This window comes from Spea bombifrons, chromosome 1 (genome assembly GCF_027358695.1).
Source record: "Spea bombifrons isolate aSpeBom1 chromosome 1, aSpeBom1.2.pri, whole genome shotgun sequence".
Lineage (NCBI taxonomy): Eukaryota > Metazoa > Chordata > Amphibia > Anura > Pelobatidae > Spea > Spea bombifrons.
The window spans coordinates 53,460,558-53,488,508 of NC_071087.1; the positions used below are offsets into that span (position 1 = coordinate 53,460,558).

Below are 27,951 nucleotides of genomic sequence, written 5' to 3' on the forward strand. Positions count from 1 at the left end.
ATAATAATACCCTAACTTGAACCCCGTCTCCTTTTGTTTGTCCTGCTATGTGTCTTATTAGCTCTGTATGATTACTATATTTTATAGATGGGTTAAATGTACAGCAGTGTATTCTGGCCTATGTCTAGGGTGGCAGGTCCAAGGGCGTGGCAGGGCAGATTGCCCTACTGGGTGTGCACCTGCTCAATGTGCAAAATAGGCAGATAATAGGTTGAGCATTACATATGATATCATATCCTGGAGCTCAGCAGTTAGGACAGTGGCCACACAGAGTGCACCACCTTGGGCGAGGCAGCTTAGGAAAATAAATGTTGCGGGTATTCATGTATTATACATACATTTTAATGAACATACAAGTGGCTTTGATGTTTAAGAGTGCAAGTTGCAGTATGCTAGTGAACATGACTTTCAGTTAAGTTAAACTTTGGACTCTATTGACCACTCAGCTTTTACTGAATAGAACCCAAAATGCATTTAAACACTACAATATGAAAAGGCATATAATTAAAAGTGACCATGTGTTTATTTATGTCTATCCACAAGATCTGGGTGGCGCTTCATACTCTTGTTTATGATATAGAACTTATGGCTGTTTGTATCCGTATACACTGAAACATTCAAATATAGTGTCTTGTAAATCTGACTTCATTTTAAAAGTTATATTTGGTTTGTTCACAGTTTGTAAGGGCACAGATTTATGTCCTCTAGGGCCATCTGGTGGAATGAAATGGGCATGCTCATTTTAACATTAATAATAAATAGGTAAATCAAACATAGTGTCTGCATGTGAATTATACAGTACAGATATGCAAACTTTTGTGGAGTTAAGTCAGTCATGAATATCTGAAGAACATGAGTTAAAAACACTAAAACACTTAATCTTCCTCTATTTCTGGAGATAGGTGTGACTTTTTCCACACATCCTATTTGACAGATATGTGATAAAACAATATTTTACTTCACTAGCTCAGCCTTTTTTTAAAAAAAATGACATAGACACACCGGAAGGACTCACACCAGACGGACTGAGACCATCCAGGGCCCGGGCAATAAAAAGTCACGCCCCCCACCTCCTGTGATGCCCCTCCCTTAGCCACAGCCTATAATGACCATGTGTCTTCCTAGTCAAGCCCCTTCCTTGTGGTTAGACCCTCTCATATCTATTTTTCCATATTTGTAGTAATATACAAAATAAAACATAACTTATAAAAGTGTAAACAAATTTCAATTTGTAGTTTTTACACATCAATATTATTATTGAATATAAATTACATAATATCATCAGCAACTGAGAAATACAAGTACCATATTTGCTCACTAATAAAACGACCCTGATTAAGACAACTTCCCAAAATTTAAATATTAATTTAGGAAAAAAAGAAAAAACCTGAATATAAGACTACCCTACAAGAAAAACGTTTTACTAGTAAATATTAATTTACATGGAAACTATTTTTTCATATTTAATAAAAACTATGATTGAAAAATGCATGTTTTGTTTTTATTTCCTTTTGATGCCAACCTGCCCCCAGTTATGCCTTATACGCCCTTCTTTGCCACTCTGCCCACAAGGAATGCCTTATACCCCCAAAATGCCACTCTGCCTCCCTGATATGCCAATCTGCCTCCAGATATGCCTTATACCCCCTATATGCCACTCTGCCTCCCAGATATGCCACTCTGCCCCAGATATGCCTTAAACCCTCTGTATAACACTCTGCCCCCAAGATATTCCTTATACACCCCTATATGCCACTCTGCCTCCCAGATATCCTTTTAACCCCCTATATCAGGGGCATCCAACATGTGACATATAGGGCAGGGGCGTCCAAGTTTTTTCTGCAGTGGGCCACTTCATCAGAATTGTATATGTGCAAGGGCCACACTCATTTTTCACTGTGAGAAAATATGGCCTTTAATAAAATATGCTGATTAAAATAACATAAATAACACAAAACCTTAACTTTTCCTCTCACTGATTTCTGGGCCTAGAAAGTTTTGTGACTACAAATTCAGGATTCAGGATAATTAAAAATGAAATAGTTCTATTTATTCTAGGGATCCACCAAAATGAAAATTCTGGACCAAAACATTCACGGTTCACTTAGCCAAAACCGAAAATGACCCCCTACCTTTAAACATAATAATAAAAACTCACTTTTTTAATAAAAGTAGGTAACACACCACAATTGGACCAAAAAAAATTGCAATATGACTTGGCATGACAGGAGTGTGATTGCTAACAGCAATCACACTCCTATCATACCCAGGCAACCAGTAGATGCTGGTACCTAGGCATGATGGGACTGTGCTTGCTGTTAGCAATCACACTCCTATCATGCCAAGTCAGCCAGTACATGCTGGTACAGGGTGGCTGTAAGTGATGTGCAGACACCATACCGCTGGCAGCATCAATAATCAAGGGGGCAGCTAGCTAGGTTTCAGCATGTACTTGCTGACTTGGCATGATAGGACTGTGATTGCTAACAGCAATCACAGTCCCATCATGTCTAGGTTCCAGCACTTACACATCCATGCTATCACACACACTCATTCATTCATATACTCATTCATTCACAGATTCATTCCCTCAATCATACTAATTCAAACACCCTCCCCACCCCCTTACCTGCACTGCAGCTCCTCGATGCCGCTCACAGACTTCAGCAGGGGGCGCGGCCTCCCTCTGCGTTCTCTGGTACTGCACAGAGGAAGCAAGACTGGAGCAGAGTCATGTGATGTCACGTGAACTCTGCTGGGTTCCGCTTCCTCTGTGCAGTACAAAAGACCCTCCCACAGGTAAGTAGTAGGGCTCTTGTTGTAGCAGGGCTCGAGGTGCGGCCCGCGTAAGATCGGTTGCCCTGGCTGCCGATCTTACGCGGGCCGCACCTCAAGCTCTCGCGGGCTGCATTTGGCCCGCGGGCCGCATGTTGGACGCCCCTGCCTTAATGCATATGAGAGGGGAGGATCAGTTTAAATGTTTGTGTTTTCCTTTTTGGAGATGCAACAGGGGATTCCTCAGAATCTATCCAAATCCGTTTGCCACTATTTCACTACCCAGCTAGTTGCCATACAGCATATGTTCGGCCAAATACATCCCCTTGTATGTGATATACTTACTACCGGTCAGCACCATCACTGGCTCAGGAAATCCTGAGAGTGTGTGTTTATTCAGATCCAACATACACATTTGCAAAAAATACCCCCATTGATGTAAGCAAAGAAAACAGCCAACCAGTGACAAGACCACAAAACTGGAGGGCTACGGCATGGGCTGTCGGACCACAAAAGAGAAGGGCTACAGCAGGAGCTTCGGTGACATTAAACTGCCCATTTAATTTATAAGATAAAACATATTTATTAATTTAAATAGTTGATATTAGTGAAATAATCTTCATATTATTTGCAAATTAATATAAAGTCATATTAAAAGTACCAAATGATTATTTGTTTTTTATTTTGATTTAATATGATAATAACTACACATTCTACTTTCACTATTAGTCATTCAGTTTATTTGTTGATATTTTTGAACACAAGCTATTAGCCAACTATTCCTTATATTAAATGTTTTACCTTACATAACCTTTCACGGAAGTATAACATCCTCTTTGTTATTTTATACTAATTTATTGTACCATGCTGAAGATTGCTGTAAGGTTTTCCCATGAGTTTAAGGAAATGTCTATATTGTATGTACTGTAGTACTAACAGAAGAACAGGGCTCATTATTGTTATTTGACTGCAGGATGACATAATTGAAAAGGTGGGAGAACATAGATGTTTCCTAAGTTCAGACTTTCCTAATTTTGTTTATAGAAAAGTATCCCTTACCCTTTCTATAATTACTCTTTTAATCAGGGTGATTTAAATCTGTTTATCTATGAAATTATTGCCAAATCTTAATCCTAACATTTACCAGAAGTAATTCCCCAAAACAAATAAACCAACCATGTATATCAATTTTGAAAGTAAAATAGATTGTAAGCTTGCAAGCAGGGCTCTCTCCACGTAATGTATTGGTTTGTCTTAGTCTGTCCATTCTAGTTTTTTCAGTCCCCTTGAATATATATATTGTGAGAAGTGCTGCATAAATTGTTGGTGCTATATAAATAAAAGATAACAATAATAATAACAATAATAATAATAATATAAATAATAAAAATAATAATAAAGTAGAACTTCGGTAAACAAATATGACATTATGACATAGTACATGTGAGTTGGGTATTTATTTTGTGTAATGCATATTGGCTTTAGTGAATTTATGAGCTGGACTGCAAACGCCTATTTTTTAGCTAGCTCACAAACATTCACACTTTATTAAATAGACCTGCGTGAATGACTTTTCACAAGTTATGGCAGGCACACAAGGCAGTCATAAGCATACCTGGAAACTTCTGAAATGCCTCGATCATTCAGCGACACTGAACTTCCACCCTATGACGCATGTGACCGCTCCGGAGAGCCCTTTCTGTCCTGGCACGTCAATTGTCACTAACCAGATGTTAGTACGTGACGTGCCAGATGTCATTAAGACGTTAAAGGCTATCGGAACGCCTTCCTAACACAGGAGGCCCTTAAATCCCTCCGATGGTCGGAACAAAAGTAAATCCTATACATTACTTACCTGTAAACTCAGGGGGACATGACCAAGCTACAAATGAGAGAAATTTGGACCCCATGGTGAGAGGGGCTAATGAACCTCAAAGACATTTCAGACCAGTTTGCGAGATATTATGCATCTTTATACCAAAGGACACAACCCCAAAACCATATGTATCAAGAATAAGCAGGGCACACATTAAAGCAGGGTTTGACAAATTTGTTTTTAATCTAGGAGCCAGTTAAAAAGGTTAGGAGCCATTTTTTTTTTAAAAAAATAACAAAGTTGTATTTTCAACAAAAAAAATTAAAGATGTCCCAAGGGAATCCCCCCCCCCTTAAATGTAGGTCCGCTTTCCTCGAACCCCCAACAATTTTTTTTAAATACTTACATTTTCGCTTTTCTTTTTCTCCCGCTCTCCTCCGATGTGACGATCCTCTCCCCGTCACGAGGAACTCTTCTGTGAGCCCTGCCCCCTTGAGCGTCACGTCTTGAAAGTGGCGGGACGAAGAGCCTCACTGAGGCACTGCCACTCAGCAGCACCGTGTGTGCAAGCCGGCAGCCCCTCACCTCGCGGCCACACTACGTGAACGTCTACGTGGTGCTTACACGGGCCACACATTGAAGTCCGGCGGGCCGCATTTGGCCCGCGGGCTGCACGTTGGACGCCCCTGACCTAGGCGACAGGACAAAATTCTCAGTCGCCTCAGCTCACTCTTGTGACATCATGCATTTAATAACACCTATTTAATTTAAAATGAGATAATAACAGATCTTTAACCAAACCAGTGAACTACTACTATCTGTAACCTTACATTACAGTAATTTTAATACTACTGGGTTATGGATTTGGGTTTAATCAAGGGTTTTCTTTTATATCTTTTTTACTTGTAGTGCTAGGGCAATGGTATGTTGGATCATTTAAAAAAATATTTAGGATTTTTACATTTTTGCACTATTATGGGTGCAATAAGGATTTAGATACCTTGGGGATCTCTCTGATATCTTATGAATTCCAGTAACATCAATGAGTTCACTATATCGTTTATTTCTTTTTTTATTTATATATTTAAAAAAAAAATACTTTTTTGTAAATTTTCCATTTCTTTGTATCTTCCCCAACTACTCTGATCAAATTGTAATCAGTAAGCAGGGATCCATAGCCTAGCATTGCTGGTCGCAATGTGTGCGATTAGCCAGCAGGGAGAGCAATTGGAGATCTCAGCAAGGTCTAGACAGGGTCTAGACAAACTGTGCTGAGTTTCTCTTGTCCTCCCTGCCACTGTGAAAAACACATAACGCACAGGTACGTTGTAAGGGGCATTTTGTCTCACCTTTTGTGGACTTCCCTGTTTGTCAGCAGAATACTTAAGAGGTTAAGCAACTCTTTGCTCTCTTATGCTTTGTGAGTTGAAACATTTTATTTTTATTGTGAATGTCTATGCAGTGTGAGTCTCAATGCCTAGTTATTTTGAATATTAAATATTTTTAATCCTTATAAATTTCTTAATCTCTCTGCAGATCACAACTGTGCAAACTCTAAGAAAAATGCCATTGAATCCAGTCAAATTGCTTGTTCCTCATATTTAGACCAAGGATAAGCACCATTCCAAAACTGAAATACGGTAATTTTTTAACAGAAGCTAGTAGAATATTTAGATTATATATTATATTATATTTTATATCAGATTATCAATAGGCATCAATGTCAAAGAACACCACTATGAATATTTTCTGTGTGTTTTTTTTTGAAACTCTGAAAATAAAACAAGGACAGTAGTGCCTTATGTATCAAAATAAATCATATTTTAATAGCTTATTGAGACAATGAAAAACATATTGTGGTTTATATACAAAACAAATAAATTAAAATATTTAAATAATAGTTTTAATATTTGTACACAATATTGAAACAAAATATTTACAATTCTTTTCTCACAAAAATTCTGTACAGTATAATTAATTTAAAAAAATTGATTTGGTATCAAAATAGCATGAAAGCCAAGTGACAATAATTTATTAATACTGAATACAATGATAATGTATACCAACAACTTTGTGGGGAGCTGACAGCATGACTATAGTTTACTAATTTTTAATTACAATTAGATGTGACACTGAGTCTTGTCAAATAGGGATCTAATGTCATATTCTCTGCATAAAACAACATTAAAGCAACAATAAAACTTGTCGAACTAGATGACTGTGGGCCCAGTGCACCTTTCTAGGGTTTTCTGTATGACTCCCAGCAAACATAAAAATCTAGAAAATCTTGAACATTATATAAATAACAGTATTTTGCCCTACATGTGTTGGATGACACTGTACCATGACATAAATTATATCTAACCCATAATAAATATCGTCAAAATGAATTGTGGTATATTCACTAAAAAGGCATTTTCAGAAAAGTTTAAGTTACAGCTCCCTATCAGTAAGCATTATGTAAGCCAAACCCCTGTGACTTTTTGTTGTAAGAATGTCTGTGTTCGCCTTGCATAATGCATTGATAATGTGGCGTACTTCTTTCTGATTTAATTAAGAAGGCCAGTTTAGTCATTCTTGCAGGGGAAACTCCCTGGGGTTTGCACTTCATGTGTAGTGATAGCAGGGCGTTTGATGTTTCAACTCTGCTGCAAACTCCTTCTTTAGCGAATGAACGAATGTGATATTTACATATAAAAAGGCAAAAGTGATTTTGGTTCAACCACAAATAAACAATATTTACATTTTCTAAAAGTGAGGTCTGGCTTAAAAACACACATTAAGTTAAATAAATTAATAAATTAAGAAACACTTTCACAGTATCTGCAGTAGAAGTACATTGATTATTTGTATCGTTTTCTCCTTTTTTTGCTTGATTGAATGCTTGCATATTTCACAGTGTCGTCATGCAATTGAATAATTAGTGAGATATTTCTCTTGGTTTGGAGCTGTGGAGATAGAATATTGTTAACACCTAGATTTTTAAACATTTTCAATAAAATCATATATTTACATGTATTTAAAATTTTTAATGATTTTTGTTATAAAATAATTGCCATAATTAGCGGCATCGATATGATATATAATATCTGAAATGTACTTGAGAATATAGGCAGTTCTTCAAGTATATTAACTCAAAAAATTGCCAGAGAATGTTGGGCCTCCTAAAGACATGTTGGGTGAATTTATGATAAGCACTGGCCAAACTGGGTTTACTGACCCTGGAAAAAAGATGTTTCAGAGACAATCTCATAACTGTGTTCAATATAAGACCTTTTCAGGGGAAGTGTTCATCCAATGGACTAAGCAAATTTCAAAAGGCCACCATTTTAGAATGGAAGAACACCAGTTCCATCTTAATCCATTAATCTGAAAATGTCCGCTTTCCTTGACCACTAGCAGTAACCTAGATTATTTCAGAAGATAAGAAAAGACTAAAATGGCTAAAATTCCATTCATATTTTTGTCCTTACTATTTTTTTGTACTTCTTCCTTTGATATTAAGATAATATCTTGTATTTTGACCTTGTTATACTCACTTGACAAGCATTTTATCGATGATCTTCTTAACCCATGGAGCTGTTGGTTCTAAACAAACTTTTTCTTCTGTTTTTAAAGTTGCACTGTGGATTGAAACATAACAGTGTTACATTTTTAAAGGCATTCCTCTTTAATGAAAAAAATATATTATATCTAGCATTAGTGTAATACACATTAGCAAATACTTACATTACTTCTACGTTTTTGCAGTGTGGGCCTTTGGGAATAATCTCTACATTTAGGAAATGTCTGGGAGGGATGAACTTGCTCTGTGGCTCTATGCACAAACACCTGAGCGCTTGCATTCTAGCCATTGGCATTCCTATGATACAAAAAAAATATGTAATTAATTCAAATGATACCAGATTATTCATATAAACCCTTTTATTATCATACTTGTCATATCTGTATAATTGTGCACCTTATATTTGTTATAGCTTGTATAGCACATTGTACAATGCTGCAGTGATATCTAATTTAAACAAAATAAAAAGAATATTTAGCAAAACCAATGTTCCTCCCAGTAATATAATCTGATATGGCTTATAGATACTATAGTTCCAAAATTGGTCTAATATCTTTTAAGATATAATATAATCTAATGTATTTCATACATGTCCTATTAAATATGTTGTATACAAAGTTCACCAAGTAAAGTCATTATTTAGACTATTTGTAAGCAGAAACTGCAACTGTTCTACACATTTCCAAGACACATTGCAAACTGGGTGATTATATATATATATATATATATATATATATATATATATATAAAGGCAGTATATAATATATAACTATTATATATAACTATAATAACATAGTAAAATGCAAATAATGAGAGGAGAAATTGCTTACTTAAAAATTTTGGGGAAAGGGTATTAAGTAAAACATGAAATATCACTAATTCAATGCTTACCCTGGGATACTGCTGCACATGCAATGAACACAGCTAAAAGAATGAAAACTTTTGTTTTCACTTCCATGTTTCCTTTTCTGTTTTTCGCTTGAGATGTGGTAAGCAGTCTGTGCTATTCTGATTCTGAAAGGAAGCAGAGATTCCTTTTATACTGCTGGCTGCTTGTATTGCGTAAACAGGAATTTCCAGATCAGAGCCACTCTTGTGAAGTCACCTTAGTCATAAAAAATTCCAGTAAGATTTTGCATACACATTGTATTTTAAAGTGGAATACTAAAACAATACATGTGCGAATAGCTGTTGAAACATGTTTGATGTTAAATATTCAGGGAAAGTTATTTTTTTCTTACAGGAAGCTGAAGGTGTGTTCAGCAATATCAATTACTAATAATTTGATTTTCTACTTTGACTTTTGTCTTCACATTTGCTTCCGAAAGAATGCATTCCATATTTTTGTCATAGGATTTGCTTTAGGTCATTGGTAGTAGACTCTTTAGTTCTCTAATTTGTTTTGTCCTCACACTACCAAGACGTTGCCAGCTGTGCTGATGCAGTTATGTCATGGGGAACTCCAGATTATAGGAAAAGTCTGAGGCACAGGTCTGTGAAAGCGTGAGCATTACTCTGAAAAGCAGAAATCCGTTTGCAGAATGTTTATTGAATCTTATATGGTATTTTAGTGTGACTTTTTAAAAGAAATGAGGTGCATAATTCAATTACTTTAAACTATATTAACCTATTAGAAACAAATAACAACTTTTGTATACGATTATGTGTTCTGTTTTTTTTTTTTTTAATAATGAAAAAACTAAAATAACTAAAGAACCACGATAAATGTAGAATATTGTCAAGCTAGTATTGGTAAGTTGTTATTAAAATACTAAATAGACTTTATCTTTTATATTAAAATGTTTTATTCTGAGGATTATCACGTACAAGAATTGTACATTGCAATAGTCCTTCATTCGTAATTTTAATTGAAATATGATTCAAAATATACATACTAGCAGCACATCGGTTCCCTTATGACATAGTGAAGTTGTGCACCGGGATATGGTGTCATCTTGGCATTGGGCTTTATTAAAGCGTGAAGGGTAAGGTAGGTGCCATTTGCACCAAGTCCCCAATGTAGGTGTCTAGGATAGAACACCCAAAATGTTCAGTGATATGCAGTAGGGTGTATAAACATAAGCAAATGTGTTTATTAAGTAAAATGTGTAAATCTTCTAAATGCAGCCTTAATATTGTAAATATATATACATTTTTTATTTGGTAAAGCCTTGCCCCTAGCCATCCTCTAATCAAATTCTTAATGTTGAAAATGCCAGCAGCAGATTAGTGTGCATCCACTGGCTGAATGTACAGGCTGCATGCTACGTGAGCATAAAAATGTAGCATGCGGCCTGCAATATACAGCTGTCGGTTGTTCTGAAGTCATTAGGCGGCCACTGGCCTTAAAATGCCAGGAAAACTTGGTTATCCCCAGTCTGGCCCATCAAGTGCTGACACACCTTCAACTAGGGGTTAATTGTATAAATCCACATAACAGAGATTCTAAAAAGAAAATGCCCCATATACTGCTGCGACGAATCCTGTGATGAGTTACATTGGGAATGAACAGAGGTATAGTAACTAGAATGTAACACATTTTACTGGGATGTAACTACAATGCAACTAGTGTAGGGGGAGACACAAAATGCTTTATAGGGGGAATTACATTACATTACACTTTTACAAAAAAGGCTATTCCTCTACAGCAAATGTTTTCACACATTTCCAAGCCTTCAACTGTTTACATTTGTTGAATAGGCAGTTTTGTAAGCATCAGATTATTTTTGGGAATACTTTGGATGCAGTCTTTGAAAGTCTACTGCCCAATCTCCATAGGGCTCTAAATGCTGTTCTACAGTGTTCTTTAAGGTGGCCATCAGCTGTCTTCCCATTGAGCAGGATATATATCTGGCCAAACGTCACTAGGTTTTACACCTTTCTATATCTATGTAATATCTGACTGTAATATTACATATTGTTTTTATTATTAAAAGTTTGTCTGGCTCCGTGAGGTGTCTGGCAGTGTGTACACGCTACATCCACACTCAACACCGCAAGTGTCCCTGTTTCACAATTTGAAATGTTAGGAGGTTTGTATTAGGGGAACTGAGTCTATTCTATGTTCTGTCAAAATAACCAGGGACAGACTTGTGTGTCACAAGTATTAAAACCGAGCTGTTGCCTCTACCAGACTGAGTTAACCCATGGTGTAAATCCATATAATAGTGACTATCACTCACTAGTATTTTATAACACTTTTTAACAATGTGTTATTGTTTCCTTGGAAAATGAGAGATATGGCTAATAATTGTAAGGTCACAGTGGAGATTCTGGAGAGGAATTCCACCAGTAATACAGCTTTTTTAATTGTATTCATAAAAATATGTAAATTGCGTTTAGGGCTACACCAGAAAGTATTCTTGCCTTGGATGCCATTTGGTGTAGGATTGGCTCTGGTTGTGTGAAAGAATGTGATCAAGCGGATTATGATCACAAAGATACTCAAATTCAGGTTTGGGCCAAAAGCATAGAGCTGAAATTAGACTTCCTGTGGATTTCATAGAGGCCACTAATTTCTCCAATGGTGGACATTGGTGGAAGAGGTAACAGGAACAGCAGGAACGGGCCCTCCAGAATCAGTGTAGGGAGATAACAAACAGTATGACATTACAATTGCATGTCCTTGTAAAACAGCAACAATGCCATTGTTACAGTGGTAACATATCTGTGCCTACTTAGAAAATCTGACTTTAACAGAATAAGGATTTAAAATGAACACAGGCTGGCCATACTTCCCGGAATTTGTAAAGGATGTCACATGAACATCTTTGTCATTTATAAGAGCTGGACAAAGGAAGATATGGAATTCTTTTCTAGCTAGAAAAAAACCACTAATTATTGTGTTGAGTATACCACTAATGTGCTTTGGTAAGTCAGCAATGTGTTTGGTCAAATGCATCTCCTGCCAGCCAAAGAGCTGCCATTGCCAGGTTAAAAGTTGAAGGGGGTTGGGAACTGGAGATACAGTTTGTCTAGAGTGATGAAAAGCCTGAATACATTGATTAAGGAAGGGGCAATTACGTTCTACTTTATTCTGTAGAAACACAAAAGTATTCTTTTAGGACACATACTATAGGTCACATGACAAATAGATACCAGATGAAACAGAAAAAATCTTTTTCTTTGAAGTTTTCACTCATTAAGACAACATTAGGCTGTCTCCAGGGAGCCAATCTGCTAAATTAAAAAAAGAGTAAAGGTCTCATGTTAAGATTAACGAGATGTTTACAACATGGAATTTCCCAGTATGAAAATGGAAGCAGAATCCCATTTGTTAAAGCTGCTAGTCCCTTGCAGCAGGCATTATTAAAGGGACAATGTCAGGTAAAGGAAACTGGATACTAAACATATATTTCTCATGCTTTTTAGATGTGCAAAAAACACAGTTTGGATATTTATATAGTAATGATTTTCAAAACATAATGAATGGACACCATTAAATGTAATTTAAGGACATTTCACATCACTGAGAGGGTGGTAGATAAGTGGGGCAATGCCCCAGCTGAAGTGGTAGAGGCTAATACAGTGAGGGAATTTAAACATGCATGTTTAGGCATAGGAATAGGCTATGCTGGATCTAAGGGGACACCAAGAACTGATTAAGTATTAAGTATTTAGATGTGTAAGTTTAACTAAAAACTGGGGAGTTAAACATTAACAATAACAAAGGCTATCCCAATTATATTTTGTGGCCTTCCATGCACACCGATATCTCCGAAAAAGTCATGAAAATAAAGCGAAGGCATGTACATGTAAACTTCCGGAGACTAATTTGCATCAATTACAAAACGTATTTCAGTGCTGGCATGTCAAAATGCATTGTTTTCAATGGGTTTAGGGACCGCCCATTGCCCTTAAGGGGTTAAGCCCTGCATACAATAATTTATGTAATTGTCTGTGCTTCCTGTGTGCCTTTTCTTTATTTTTACTTTGATTTTGTCTGCCAGAAGAAAGCCGAACAAAGAACATTTTAACAGCCTGTACGAAAGTATACATTCCAGTTGCCCTAGCGGTGTTAATTATATTTCTTTACAACCTTTTGGACACTTTGTGTGTGCATTTCAGTAAATCATTTAAATATTGGAGTTGTTATTCTGTTCTTTGTTCATTGTAAAGATCACTCGGTATTGTAAACCCATTATTAGAGAGAAGTTGACTTAGACATACAGTAGAGTTTATGCTTATGTATAAAAGCATTAACGGTGCAAAATAGTAAAAGTAGAGTACCCAGCAGGGACACTCCATTGGTGACTATGTTGGGTCTACTGTTTTTATCACTTTGCACTGCAATTGAGATTTGTTTATAAGCCGCTATGTACGTCTTTAGTAAAGCTGTGCCTTAACAGAGCCACACATTTTATTACAGTCGTCAAACTATTGATTTGAAACGTGCATTCAAATTGCGTTAGACACACATGATTTGTAAGGAAAGCAACAAAAACATTTTATAGATCCCTTGATCTAGAAATGATTACAAGATTCAAGTCTGTGTGAAAGATTCATAAGAACTGTCTTAAACCAAATACACACATATATATATATATGAGTAGGCGTAAGGGTATCCCAAATGATTAAATATGGTTTGAGGATGTTACTGAGGACAAATGAGTGTGTGTATATATATATATATATATATATATATATATATATAACATCCTCAAACCTTATTTAATCATTTGGGATACTCTTACTCCTACTCTGAGAATGTTTCAGTTCCCTCACTGCAACCCTTCTCTGAACTCTTTCCAGATTATGGACAGTGTCTGCTATGATAATGCTTGCTGGTTTTAATTACTAAATGTAGATAAGATTAGCATTGTATACAAAAAAAGAAACACAGCACAGTAGATACAGTAGATCAAAAGCATATCAATCTGCCACTGATTTCAGACTAAAGAAAAGAATATGCACAACATTTAAAATGGAAGGCAAAACAGATATCCAATATTGTGTAATGTGTAAAACCGTTGTAATCGAGCATAGAAAATGATTCCCTGGATCATATAACAACTTTTTGAACACCTCATCCCTCATTTTAACTTTTTCTATAATTAGCAATAGATTATTACGCCCATCAATTCATGATGTCTGATCCTCAGTGTAGTCTGGTCTAGGCTCCCTGTAGCATCACTGTTCAAAGGGCCAGTTTAAAGGGAGATCACTGATTTACCCAACCGGCCCATTAACAATATGCAGGACCGTGGGATGTCGGGACAGCCTCCAGAGTTCACTTCCATTTTTTCATTTTCCGTTTATTTGTTATTGCTGTAACCCATTGTCATAGCCCTTCACTGTTTCAGGTATTGAAATGGGACACCAATGTTGAAGTGTGGCAAGAGGACAGGATGGATGCACTGGAGTCGAAAATTTTATCAACAACCAAAATCTGGCTGTCCCACAAAGATACCAATAAATATTTGAGTGATACTTAAAGGGAGGTCTTTCACATTGTTGTATAACATGCCTGATGAAGGGACCTGAGAGGTCTTGAAAGCTTGAAATCTAAATTTACTCAGTTAGCCAATAAAGGTATCATTCAAACTCCACTTTTCTCCTGTAATTCTACGGCTAACACGGTACCAACTCTCATCTTTTATCAACATTGAAGACATTGCTCCAAATTTTGTTTCTGAATTTAAAAAAATATTGTCCAAAAAGGAACGTTGCAAAAATGAAACAAATACTTTGTGTGAATCGATTCTGCTCATCGTGCATGCATGAGAAAAGGCTGGTGACAGTTTCCTTGAGCTCTCTGTAAAACTAAATACATGTTGTACATACTATTGGGAATTTTGGCACTCCAGTGGCAGATTGGGTGCTGTAGTGTGCTGCCACATGCCCCGTATGCTCAGCTGCCCACTACCTGAACATAAAAACTTAGCATGTGACCGCACCTATCCAGACATTGGTCGGCTTACATCATCAGGCAACCGCTGACCTTAAAGTGCCAGGGCTACCTCATCATCGCCTGTTTGACCCTGAACAAAGGTCAGCATTTAAGCTTGTGAATTGGATATAGATAGCTTCCATGCCTCAATTTCATTTAGTTATATTATTATAATATACAATATGTATGATCAATGACACATTGTTAGCTGCCACAATATCGAATTCTATCTGAATATTATATGGTATCATTTATTTGGTGCCAATACAATCATTCACATGGCTTTGGATTTACATATTCAACATTTACCGTATGTCACCATCACGGCCCTTCCCTTTAGAGTTCCTCAGACACAGGCAGTGTACGAGAACTGCGAGGGAGCAGGACACCAGGCGGAATTTAAAGGTACATTTTCCCCACAGTATTACGTCTAATACATCCACCTTTTCAGGATACTTAAAAAGGGGCTAAATTGTGCATGTTATAGCCAATATTTAACTGTATGTTTTTGAAAGTGTATTGCCTGAGGATTTTAAAGACATTCTACTAAGGATGCATACCTCATGGTTTTGGAGGGGATCAGCCCCTAAACCACCCCCAAATTGCCACATACTATATATTACCTAAAAACACACTACCTGAGACTCTTAAAGACACTTTTCCTACAAATGGTTTCAAAACCAGCTAGCACTCAAACTATTGCAGAAACAGTTTAAAATGATATCTAGGGGTAAGGTTGTATTTAGGGGATAGCTTAAGGGGTTTGTTGTGGGGTACTGTTAGTGGATAGTGATAGTGTTAGGTACGATTAGATGTTAAGGCTATGTTACAGTTAGTGTATATTATTAAGGATGATTAGATAAAGTCACTGGCTATTCATCTAAAGCAGGGGTAGGGAACCATTTGGTCTGTCCCGTGGAGCAAAAAGGGCAGCAACAGCAGTTGTGGGGGTCTCTTCCGCAAGGGCCCGCTGCTTGCCTGTACATTGCTCTCACACCAGGGGAAGCAGGAAGCCAGCGGAGTTACTTTAATTAAAGTCACGTCACATGACCTTGCTCTGTTCCTGCTTCCCCTGGGCTGTTAAAGAGAAGTTGTTCTCACAGAGTATGAGCAATAAAGAGGAAAGCAGCGGCCCCTGCGCAGGTCTGCAAGCAGCACGGAGAGATCTGGAGTTCATGTAAGGGGTGAAGGAGGATGTATGAATGAGTGTGTGTGATTGAGTAAACTAGTATCCGAATGAAGGAATATTTGTGAATGAGTATACGTACATGGGTATCTGTGGATGTGGGAATTAACGAGTATCTGTGAATGAGTGAATAAATGAGTATCTGAGGGAATATTTGTGAATGAACATATGTGAATGAGTATCTGTGGATAAGGGAATGAATGAGTTTGAGGCAAAGATGCAACAGAGAGGCTGCTTGGGGGCAAATATGCATCATATAAATCAATACTAAAAGGGGGGCTAGATGTTGGGATAAATATACAATGCGGAGCTGGCTAGGGCAATACACAAGGGTGTGGGGGGCAATGGGACATTCATTCACAAGGGGGGCTGGCTGGGGGCATCACATAAATCAATACTAAAGGGAAGGCTGTCTGTGGGATAAATATACAATGTGGAGCTAAGTTGATAATTTTATATGGCCTGCAAATTATGTTTAAAATATCCAAATGGCCTTTGGCAAAAAAAGTTCCCTACCCCTGATCTAAAGGGTCAACAATTAATAATCAGAAAAAAACTAAACAAAATGAATACTGTAAAATTAGAACAAAATCTGTGACCACTATCAGATCCCTTGTAAGTGACAGGTATACTCCAATTGATCGTTGAGATCAGTCACTAAACTATGAACATAAGTGTCAGAAAATGGTGATTGGATAGTAATAAGTCACGTAAGAAAAATGTAAAAAAAGACAAAAAATATCTTGTTTTATAAATAATGTATGTGTTTTTTTTGTTAGCATGTATGTCCTGATTAACCCCTCTATGATGGGAGGGATCCTCAAGTGTTTGAAGACACTTGTGATCACGTCACAAAAGTTGCATTAAGTTGGTTGACGCATTATTCAGTTGAGTGCATTATTGCTCTAATGAAGCGATCGAATAGCAGGGTAGAGTCAGGGCCAAACATTTCTTCCCTGGAGCTGTGACACGATCGCTGGTTTACCAATGTTCATAGGGTTAAAGCTCTCATAGGAGTAATCATGCGGCTTTTTTTTCAGCGAAAAGCTGCCCTGCTGTGTGAATCTTCCCGCTATGCATGGCAGCATTGAAAGCTGCTGATGGGGCTGAGTCACGTCTGTTTGGTGCCCATTGCAAATGCAGAGGGTATTGCTGCATAATGCCCCCCTATTAATTTGCCCCTTTTCCTACCCTCTCCAGCTATTTGTCTTTCACTCCTGAAACTTTATATTCTTACCAGTGGTCAGCTCCATTTCTGTATTCACAAATTGCTTTCCTATCGAAAGCAAACATTATGCAAACGTTTTTAATACATTTTGACACTGAATGATACCTATAATTTGCAGCTACTATTCTACGCTGTTGATTATAATCAAATATAACTAAATGAAAATTAAATGTGGAAGCCATCCATGTCTGCTTGACAAGCTGAAACGCCAACCTGAGTATTATTTTCTGCTGCAAGCAGAGGCACAAAATGTCTGGATGTGAATGAAGTTTTCTGTAGCAGTTCTATGCAGAGTTTTTGCACAGACAGAGAAAAAGGGATTAGACGATCATGTGTAACAATGCTGAGATTGTCTGAATAGCGGCAGAACAAATTTTTGTTGAAATACCTGCAGGATTACTCTTGGTAAATCTACGTTCTCCGGGTTATCAGCAATCATGTCCCATTTGCATGCTCCCAAGTGTCCCGATTTAGGCGGGACAGTCCCGATTTTGGGTCTCTGTCCCGCTTTGCATGCAGGGCAGAGAAAGGGTGAGGCCAGGGCCGGTCTGGCCCATCGGGATACCGGCGGCCGGAAGGGGCTTTCAATGCAGTTCGCAGCCGCTCAGCGGCTGTTTTGAATGTTGGCCGGCAGACGGGCGTCTAATGAAATTAAAGGGGCTGCCGTGCACCCACAGAGTGGCATATATGGTGTATAAGGCATTTCTGGAGGCAGAGTGGCATATAGGGGGGTTAAAAGACATATCATGGGGCACAGCAGCATATAGGAGGGTATAAGGCATATCAGGGAGGCAGAGTGTCATATGGGGGGGTATAAGGCAGTTCTGGGGGCAGAGTGGCAAGCCTGGGGGCAGATGTGCATAACTGGGGGGGCAGGTTAGCAAATAAAATGAAATAAAAACTAAAAATTCTCAATCATAGCTTTTATTAAATATGAAAAAATAGTTTACATGAATTAATAAAGAAATAAAGTTTCTTACAAGAATATCGTGAAGAATAATGTGATCACTGTTTTGTTCCACTGAATAAAACGGAACTCTTTCATCTAAAATGTTTGCAGTAGCAAATGTTTTGATTCCAAAATCAATGGAGAAAGGCTAACATTAGCCTTTTTTAATTAAAAAAAATCTCTACTGCTGTAGACTACTCTTCCAATGATGCTCAGCCAGCATTATGGTGGACACCTAGCTGGCTGAGAATAATAGGAATTTTAGTTCACAGCTAGCATCTGCAGCTTTACTGTTGCTGCACTTCTCATGACGCTCAGCCAGCATCATGGAAGTAGTATGTCTGGCTTTATGGGAATTCAATTCAATGTGTTGGTTATTTTTAATATGTATGACTGCTGACAAAAATAAAGCGTGCTTGAAGTGGCAATGCAAGCACGACATTTTAAAGTGCAATTGCTTGTATTGGTGAGTTCCGAGAGATTTTTTTTTTTTAAAAGTGTCCCTCTTTCAGATTTTGAAATGTTGGGAGGTATTCATTTCCCATAGGCAGCTTAAGGGACACAGTCACTGGTAACTTCTGCCATGGAATTGGGCAGTGTTAATCCTTTCAAAGACTCAATTATGTCAAAGCTGCATTATGCAGCTTCTATGACGTGATTGTCGGTGTCTTCAGTCCACACAGGGTTGTGGGGGACCAACTCACAATCAAAAAAGTAATGATTTTTTAAAAAAATATATCATCATCCTGGCTATCATTACTGGTAGATTTTGCTAGCTGCCTTTTTTTGGATTTTCGTTGTGTTGTTTCTGAATTCGGCTTGTTTCAAGACCATCCTGCTATTCTCCAGTCCATTGATTCTGGATGGTTCCCTGACAATTTGAATCAAAATTAATTTTTTGGTTTGTTTTTGGCTCATTCGTTTTTGGACAACCAATTCAATTCCATTCATTTTGGATGAAAATCTGGTGGCATTTAAGATTCGGAAATTAAATTAATTGTCCGATGCCTACATTTACTCTCGCTCTCTCAAGATCTCTCTCACCTACACCCATGGTGGATGGGAGGGTATGGTTCATAGAATTGCTTGTGAGTCTACTTTGTTAAAGTTGCAAGACCTTACATACACATGCTTGCATTTGGAAGGCAAACTTCCTTAGCCAATAGACCATAGGATCAAGGAAAGTTAAGCAGCAATTTACATGAAATGCACTAGGTATGCCTTAGGAACCAGATGTGATGTAAGTGCTATGAAACAAAAAGCTGAATAAAGTAAGCTTGGAATATACACAAATAGTAACACAAGTGGTTTTCATCTTGGAAATTGGGTCTGTCATTACTCATACTTACTTACTACTTAGACTACTGACAAATACCAAAGTTTGGGTGCTGTGATTAATGGAAGTGGAAGTAGCAGTGGAAAATATATATTTTACATTAAAATCTTCATTTTCCCTTCTCATTTTCTGACTACACTTCCTCTATTGTTTACAATCTACTTACTCAACTAAAAAACATGTTATATATATATATATATATATATATATATATATATATATACATTAAACATTCCAAGAAAATGTCTCCTTACACAATTCAGGCTATTACTGTCCATAACATGTGCACGTTCTGGTTACAAGAAATTTTACATCATTTTCTTTACAATGTATTTTGGTGTCAGCAGTCTTTGTATCTACTGGTTCATCCATTGTAAACCCAGTGTTCTACAATATGCATTTAATCTGGATTGTAATTTAAATTGTAAATACAATTTAAATTACAAATTTAAATTGTAATCACTTTTGGAAGAGTTTCTAACTTTATGTAAGTACAGAAATATACTAATATACAAAAACAGGGTTAAAAATTCTCTTCAAGGTAACAATGGTTGCATTCTTGGTCTCCTGGCCAAGTAGAGGGCTCAGGTGGGAGCCTCCTCAAGAATTATAGCATTGTGCAAACTGGTCATGCTCACAAAAATTACATTTTGCAGTTCAATACCCTAAATAAACACATGCATACAACTAAAACAAATAGTTGCGCAACCCAACACCAGCAAATCACACGAGGATATCTATAAATGTACAAAAATGAATTTATTAAGCGTCTGTGGACAGTAAAATCAAGGAGGGCAACAGATCAAAAACACATTTTGTCATAAACTCTACTCAGTAAAGGAACAGTATTTAATCAACTAAAACACACTGTGTGCAAGTCAAATATAGAGTTTTTTTCCCAAAAAAAATTGGGAAAAATGTCTGATGCATCTCGTGTTAACTGCTGCTACTGATAAGTTAAAATATTCTCAGCACACACTTATACTGTATATCTAAAGCTTTTCCTTCCCCTTGTAAATGCTTATAACACAGCCATAACTATCAATGAGACTCCCTCATTTAATTGTACCTACCAGTCATTGATATGTACCTTCCTACACACAGTCCTACCCCACTTTACCTTATCAAGGAGCACCAAAATGGCTTGTAGTAACGGTGGCTACACATGGCAAGGAATTGACGAATCCTAACAAAATTTCTACACTTTTGCAATTCGTTTTCAGCAACTTCTTTGAGGATCTCCCTTATTATAAGAGATTCATACAAATGCAAGAAACAAGCAATTTTCTTGAAAAAATCAAGTTTGTACACACAAGTCTAGTAAATATATAAAACAGAGTCATACAGGAGCTTACTGGCCGGGGGCAGGTAGGTAATTGCCCCTGTGCCGCTCCAAAATTCTTAAAAAGGGACTGGTCTGACTTGGACTATCCTTCTCACATAGGAAGAAACATGACAGGGGTTACATAATGCAATGCCATGTGACCTTGCAGTGATGCTTGCACAGCGTGTGCGATTGGCTAAAAAGGAGAGGGATGGAGGAAAGGAACTAGTCAGAGAAAGGGTGAGGTAATGAGTGATACAGAGCATAAGGGAGTGAGGGAAGGAGTAAGGGAGATAGATAGGGAGTGAGTAGTTATGTTGACACGAATGTGTATGTGTGTGTTAAGATAAGTGTGTATGCGTAACTGTGTGTTAGCATCAGTGTGCGTAGGTGAATATGTGTATTAGCATGATCGTGTGTGTTAGCATGAATATGTAAGTATGTATTATAATGTGTGTGTAAATATGCATGTAAGTGCATATGTTAATTACTATGTGGGGGAGTTAAGGGGCTGATGAACTTTACTTGCCCCCAGACCAGAAGTTGCTAGCCCTCCTCTTGGGTTATATATATATATATATACCTAATCACAAGTCACTATAAAGTAGGCCCCGGAGACACAACAAAATAGCAGGAGGGGCCCCATGATCCGGCCTTGATTATTGTAAGGGTCAGGCTTGACCTCTGATTGGCCCTAGGCAAATCAAGGGGGCGTGTGGCCACTTGGCTATTTAAGAAAGGCCAGGGGTCGTGGCCTTCCACTTTTAAAATTTTGGAAGCAGTGAAGAAGTTTTCCCTCCCGCCCGCCCTGTTATTCGTGTGTTGTTTCTGGTTTGTGTCCTTGGGGTGGGGGCACGTGGTGTGGCTTGACTTCGTTGGCGGGGAACTGAGGTTCCGGTTGGCTGTTTTTAGGATACTTATTCGTGGTACCTGGTTATAATTGGGTGGTTTCTCATCCGAGGTATGGAAACCGTGTTTATTTGTCACGTTTTGTGGGCATTTCCCACGGGCACGGTCCCAAGGGAATGAGGGGGCCGTTGTGCTTATGCCACGTGCTAGTGCGGTTTTACGGCTCGTGGTAGGGGTGCACGGCAAAAGTTGGTGACAGCTCCCGGACAGAGGTGGAGCTGGCTGAAAAGGATGTCGGTGTATCCTTAAGGGGTGTGGTAGTAACCTCCATGGGGTGAAGTGTGGTAGTAGGGGTCCTCCACCCCTAAGTGACCCTAAGTCATGGAGGTTACAATGTTACAAAGTTATGTACGTTTAAAATTCAAATAAAGTTTTACGTGTCACAGTGCTTTTACAATAAATAAAGCTGTGGCCTTTTCAAAATCCAGTTGGTTGTCCGTCTCATTTATTTTATGGTACATTACATTATGTTTTAAACCCGTTAGCATGACCCACAAGCTGTCAAGTGCTGGGATCAAGACTATGCTATCATTTCTTATACACATTTCAGATAGATAGACTTGTAATAGCGAAACAGAGTCATATCTCTGTTTTATTTTCATTTATTGAAAACAATCTGTTCTATTTAGCTTGAGGAATTAGCTATATCACAAGTGATCTTCTGATTCATTAGATTTATAATGTAAACTGGAAGCAATTTCACTCACAAGATCAACTTCCTCATTACCTCATAAAATACACATTGTGAAACAGCCATTGGATGGGATTGTGGTTAGTGTTTTATACAGAGACTTGTCTGCAATGTATTATAATGCAGTGGCAAAAAAAAGTAAATGAACCCTTTGGAATTTCCTGTTTTTCTCCATTAATTGTTCTTAAAATGTGATGTGATCTACATCTACAGTGAAGGAAAAAATTGTTTGATCCCCTGCTGATTTTGTACATTTGCCCACTGACAAAGACATGATCAGTCTATAATTTTAATGGTAGGTTTATTTGAACAGTGAGAGACAGAATAACAAAAAACCCAAATAACACATTTCAAATAAGCTATTAATTGATTTGCATTTTACTAGTGAAATGGTTTTATGAAACATAGGTCCTGTCAAACTAATTTAATTGCATTCTATGAAGAAGTAAGTAGAAGTGTCGATCAGGGTGTTGCAGTGGATGTAATCTACTTGGATTTTGCCAAGGCGTTTGACACGATTCCACACAATAGGTTAGTATTCAAACTGAAGGAAATTGGTCTTGATGCAAATTCTTGTTCTAAATGGTAAATTTTCAAGCTCGTCAAAAGTGGTAAGTGGTGTCCCTCAGGGTTCTGTTCTGGGGCCAGTTTTATTCAACATGTTTCTGTGTTTGCAGATGACACTAAACTAGGTAAAGTTATACAGGGCGAGCAGGATATTACTGTACTGCAGAGGGATCTAGATAAACTGGGGGACTGGGCACACAAATGGCAGATTAAATTCAATGTAGACAAATGTTAAGTTATGCACTTCGGGGTAGCGAATGTACAAGCAACCTACACCCTAAACGGTAGTGAATTAGGGGTAACGACAAATGAGAAGGATTTGGGAATTGTTATAGACAACAAACTAGGCAACAATGTGCAATGTCAGTCTGCGGTTGCTAAAGCCAGTAAGGTACTGTCATGTATAAAAAGGGGCATCAAGTCGCGGGATAAAGATATAATGTTGCCTCTGTATAAATCAATGGTAAGGCCGCACCTCGAATATGCTGTGCAATTTTGGGCACCTATTCTAAAGAAAGGGTGCAGAGGCGGGCTACAAAATTAATAAAAGGAATGGCGCACTATAGTTATGAAGAAAGGTTAACTAATTTAAATCTGTTTAGTGTAGAAAAACGTCGCCTCAGAGGGGATATGATAACATTATATAAATATATTCGGGGCCAATACAAACCATTGTGTGGAAATCTGTTCATAAACAGGACAATGCATAGGACTCGTGGTCATGCGTTCAGACTGGAAGACAGGAGATTTAGACTAAAGCAGAGGAAAGGGTTTTTTAGAGTTAGGACAATAAGAATGTGGAATTCTCTGCCTGCAGAGGTAGTTTTATCAGAGTCTGTACAGACGTTTAAACTGCAACTGGATGGATACCTGGAAAAACATAATATTCAGGGATATAATCTTTAATTATGGGGAAACAGCTTATTGATCCAAGGAGAAATCTGACTGCCATTTTGGGGTCAAGAAGGAATTTTTTTCCCTGGTTCCTCCAAACACGGCGAGTTGAGTTGATGCCAATTAGCTCGATTTTGGTCTCATCTGACCACAACACTTATCAGTAGCAGCAGTTAACACGAGATGCATCAGACATTTTTCCCAATTTTTTGGTCTCATCTGACCACAACTCTGAAACTTCAGACGGACCTGTTCATGTGCTTTGTTGAGCAGGCAGACCTTGCGGGAGCTGCAGGATTTCAGTCCTTCACGGCATAGTATGTTACCAATTGTTTTCTTGGTGACTATGGTCCCAGCTGCCTTGAGATCATAGACAAGATCTTCCCGTGTAGTTCTGGACTGATTCCTCACTGTTCTCATGATCATTGAAACTCCATGAGGTTAGATCTTGCATGGATACCCAAATCGAGGGAGATTGACAGTTATTTTGCGTTTCTTCCATTTGTGAATAATAAACTGGTATCACCTGCTCACCAAGCTGCTTGGTGATGGTCTTGTAGCCCATTCCAGCCTTGTGTACGTCTACAATCTTGTTCCTGACATCCTTGGACATCTCTTTGATCTTGGCCATCGTGGCCAGTTTAGAATCTGATTGATTGCTTCTGTGGACAGGTGTCATTTATACAGGTAACAAGTAGACGTGTGCATTTGTATTTGGGCGAACTAGAAAACGAACATGAAGGGTGTGTTTTCGTTGTTCAGTCTGAATACCGAACATATGAACATGGCGGCGGCAAAAAGTATATGAAGACAAAGACACACAACACGAAGAATCTTCATGTTCATCTTTTTTTTCTCCATGAACACGAAGACGAACACTTGGCGCCCAAGTCTAGCAACAAACTGAGATTAGGAGCATTCCCTTTAAGAGAGTGCTCCTAATCTCATCTTTGTAACTGTATAAAAGTCACCTGGGAGCCAGACATCTTGCTGATTGATAGGGGATCAAATACTTATTTCACAGAGTAAAATGCAAATCAATTTATAACTTATTTGAAATGCATTACTCTGGATTTTTTGGTTGTGATTTTTTCTCTCACTGTTCAAATAAACCTACAAAATCAGCAGGGGATTAAATATTTTTTTCCTTCACTGTATATATATATATATATATATATATATATATATATATAGTATATGCAGTGCAATGCTAACTCATACATGGAGTTAAGACAGTTCTAGCACCTTACATTTGGAGAAACCAAAAGTTAAATTGAATTTCCTTTTTGTAGTTTTACTGAAAGTCTAGTAGATATTCAAGAATTACTCAGCTAATATTAAAAAAAATATTAGAGAGGCCAAATGCATACATTTGGAGAAAGTTTGCTTTCTTTGATACAGGTGCTCTTGTTCTTGTGGATATTGCTTCTTCTGTCCACTAGATGGTGCTGGGGATACAATTATACTATAATAAAACTGTCAGCATGGTAGTTTAAGTAATGGTTCACCTGAGCAGGAACAATCTCATAAATGATATAGCAGACACGGTCAGGACAGGCAGTGACAATCTCATAAACGATATAGCAGGCACGGGTCGGGGCAGGTGGCCAGTAATAAAGTCAGGAGATGATCCTGGAGGCGGCCGCAGTGGTCGCGACAATAACATAATATACCATGGCTGGTACATAACATTCACAGGACCTGCTGTATCAGAACCCACATTTAACTATAATATTTATCTAGTATATATTTTTCAGCCCATCATTTATTTATATATATATATATATATATATATATATATATAAATGATGAGCTGTCTCATCTGACTCTGTCACGTCTGTCACATGTGCTCAGTGTGAACCTGCTTTCATCTGTGAAGAGCACAGGGCGCCAGTGGCGAATATGCCAATCCTGGTGTTCTCTGGAAATGCTAAACGTCCTGCACGGTGTTGGGCTGTAAGCACAACCCCCACCTGTGGACGTCGGGCCCTCATACCACCCTCATGGAGTCTGTTTCTGACCGTTTGAGTGGACACATGCACATTTGTGGCCTGCTGGAGGTCATTTTGCAGGGCTCTGGCAGTGCTCCTCCTTGCACAAAGGCGGAGGTAGTGGTCCTGCTGCTGGGTTGTTGCCCTCCTACGGCCTCCTCCACGTCTCCTGATGTACTGGCCTGTCTCCTGGTAGCGCCTCAATGCTCTGGACACTACGCTGACACAGCAAACCTTCTTGCCACAGCTCGCATTGATGTGCCATCCTGGATAAGCTGCACTACCTGAGCCTCTTGTGTGTGTTGTAGACTCCATCTCATGCAAAACTGACCAAAACATCAGCCAGGAAGGATAGGAACTGAGAAGTGGTCTGTGGTCACCACCTGCAGAACCACTCCTTTATTGGGGGTGTCTTGCTAATTGCCTATAATTTCTACCTGTTGTCTGTTCCATTTGCACAACAGCATGTGAAATTGATTGTCCATCAGTGTTGCTTCCTGAGTGGACAGTGTGATTTCACAGATGTGCAATTGACTTCGAGTTACATTGTGTTGTTTAAGTGTTCCCTTTATTTTTTGGAGCAATGTATATATATTGAAAAAAATTATGGGCTGAAAAAAAAAATAAAATAAAAAAAATATATATATATTTATATTTCACCTTAATAGCCTGCCTGATGATTATAGTTTTATAGTCACAGTCAAAGTATTTTGAGCATTTTAAACTTGCACATTATGTTTTAGATGTGTTTTGTGCACAACTGTTTACATTGATTAATTATATGTGTGTGATAAATCCCTCTTCTTTTGTGTGAATAAAACTGGACCTAGGATATGACACCTATTGAAGAGATCCTGAGGTAGAGGTGCTACTGGCTAAGATTAGGTTCACTGTTACTTCATGGGAGTCCTCTTGGCTCCTACAACAGATGGCTGCTATTAGTGGGGTAGTGACTGGGCCACAAACTTCATCTGATCAGCCTAGAAGTACTAGTTCTAGGCCCATTCACCATCCAATTAATCCGACCCTTTGTTATGCGGGCAGGACACCAATCAATGGAGATTCAATCAACAATGTAAAGCTGTATGGCTACTCGCCAGCGCAAATGGGGTGCCTTGTGCAACTCTAAACATCAGTGTGCCAGTTGCGGTGGAAGTCACCCTGTTTCTAGATGTTACAAAAATATCTGTCAAGGCAAATAATAATGATAACCAAGTGATTAATGGCAGTTAGCATGGCCTTAGTGCAATCATGGCTTTTGTGATATGAACATAGGAAGGTCACACGTGGTGGATAATTTTTAATTGAGTTTTCGTATTCTTTTTTTGGCTTAAAGTAGGTTTTTGAGACAAACCATTTCAAATATTAGCAAATGCAAGCTTCCCAGGAAAGAATCAAGGACAGGCTGCAAGAGGTTACATTCAGCAATAGATAAAAAAAATAGTTAACCATTGCAATGCCAGAGATATCTTTACTGAAAAAAATCCTAACTCAGACCACTCTAAAAACTCAACCTTTATTAAAATCTGAGAGATGAGGAAAAGAAGATAAAAGATCTCAGGGATTCTGTAGACCTTAAGTCACTTCTGCTGGGAAGCACATATCCACCAACCCCTCAGTAAAGTAAATCTTCTTTACTAAGTTACATTAAATAAAAGTAAAAATCCCAGGAGCTTATTTCAATTAATTATGCACTAATTATGCATTATTTTACAGACAAGGAACAACATTATATTTAGGGCAGCTTCTATTGCAGGCACTGTGTGTGTGCTCTACATGCCCCTCCCCTTTCAGCTGTCCTGTTTTTCTCCGCAGCAGGACACTGTCTCAC

The 27,951-nt window shown here is 38.0% G+C and overlaps 1 protein-coding gene across 1 annotated transcript; it reads right to left on the minus strand.

The window, feature by feature from the left end:
• Nucleotides 1–7,347: 7,347 nt before the first annotated feature.
• On the minus strand, nucleotides 7,348–9,163 carry LOC128487850 (interleukin-8-like). Its single transcript, XM_053461631.1, has 4 exons — nucleotides 9,048–9,163; nucleotides 8,321–8,453; nucleotides 8,131–8,214; nucleotides 7,348–7,539 (listed from the first exon to the last, which is right to left on the minus strand). The coding sequence occupies exons 1-4, from the start codon at nucleotides 9,112–9,114 to the stop codon at nucleotides 7,512–7,514; spliced, it is 312 nt and encodes a 103-aa protein (XP_053317606.1). The 5' UTR covers nucleotides 9,115–9,163; the 3' UTR covers nucleotides 7,348–7,511.
• Nucleotides 9,164–27,951: the final 18,788 nt, after the last annotated feature.

Excerpts from the sequence above, each read along its gene's own strand:
- LOC128487850 (XM_053461631.1), bottom strand. The coding sequence starts at position 9,114 with ATGGAAGTGAAAACAAAAGTTTTCATTCTTTTAGCTGTGTTCATTGCA. Across the intron at positions 8,454-9,047 it reads ATGTGCAGCAGTATCCCAGG|GAATGCCAATGGCTAGAATG; the intron begins GTAAGCATTGAA and ends TTTGTATCATAG. Across the intron at positions 8,215-8,320 it reads TGCAAAAACGTAGAAGTAAT|TGCAACTTTAAAAACAGAAG; the intron begins GTAAGTATTTGC and ends TTCAATCCACAG.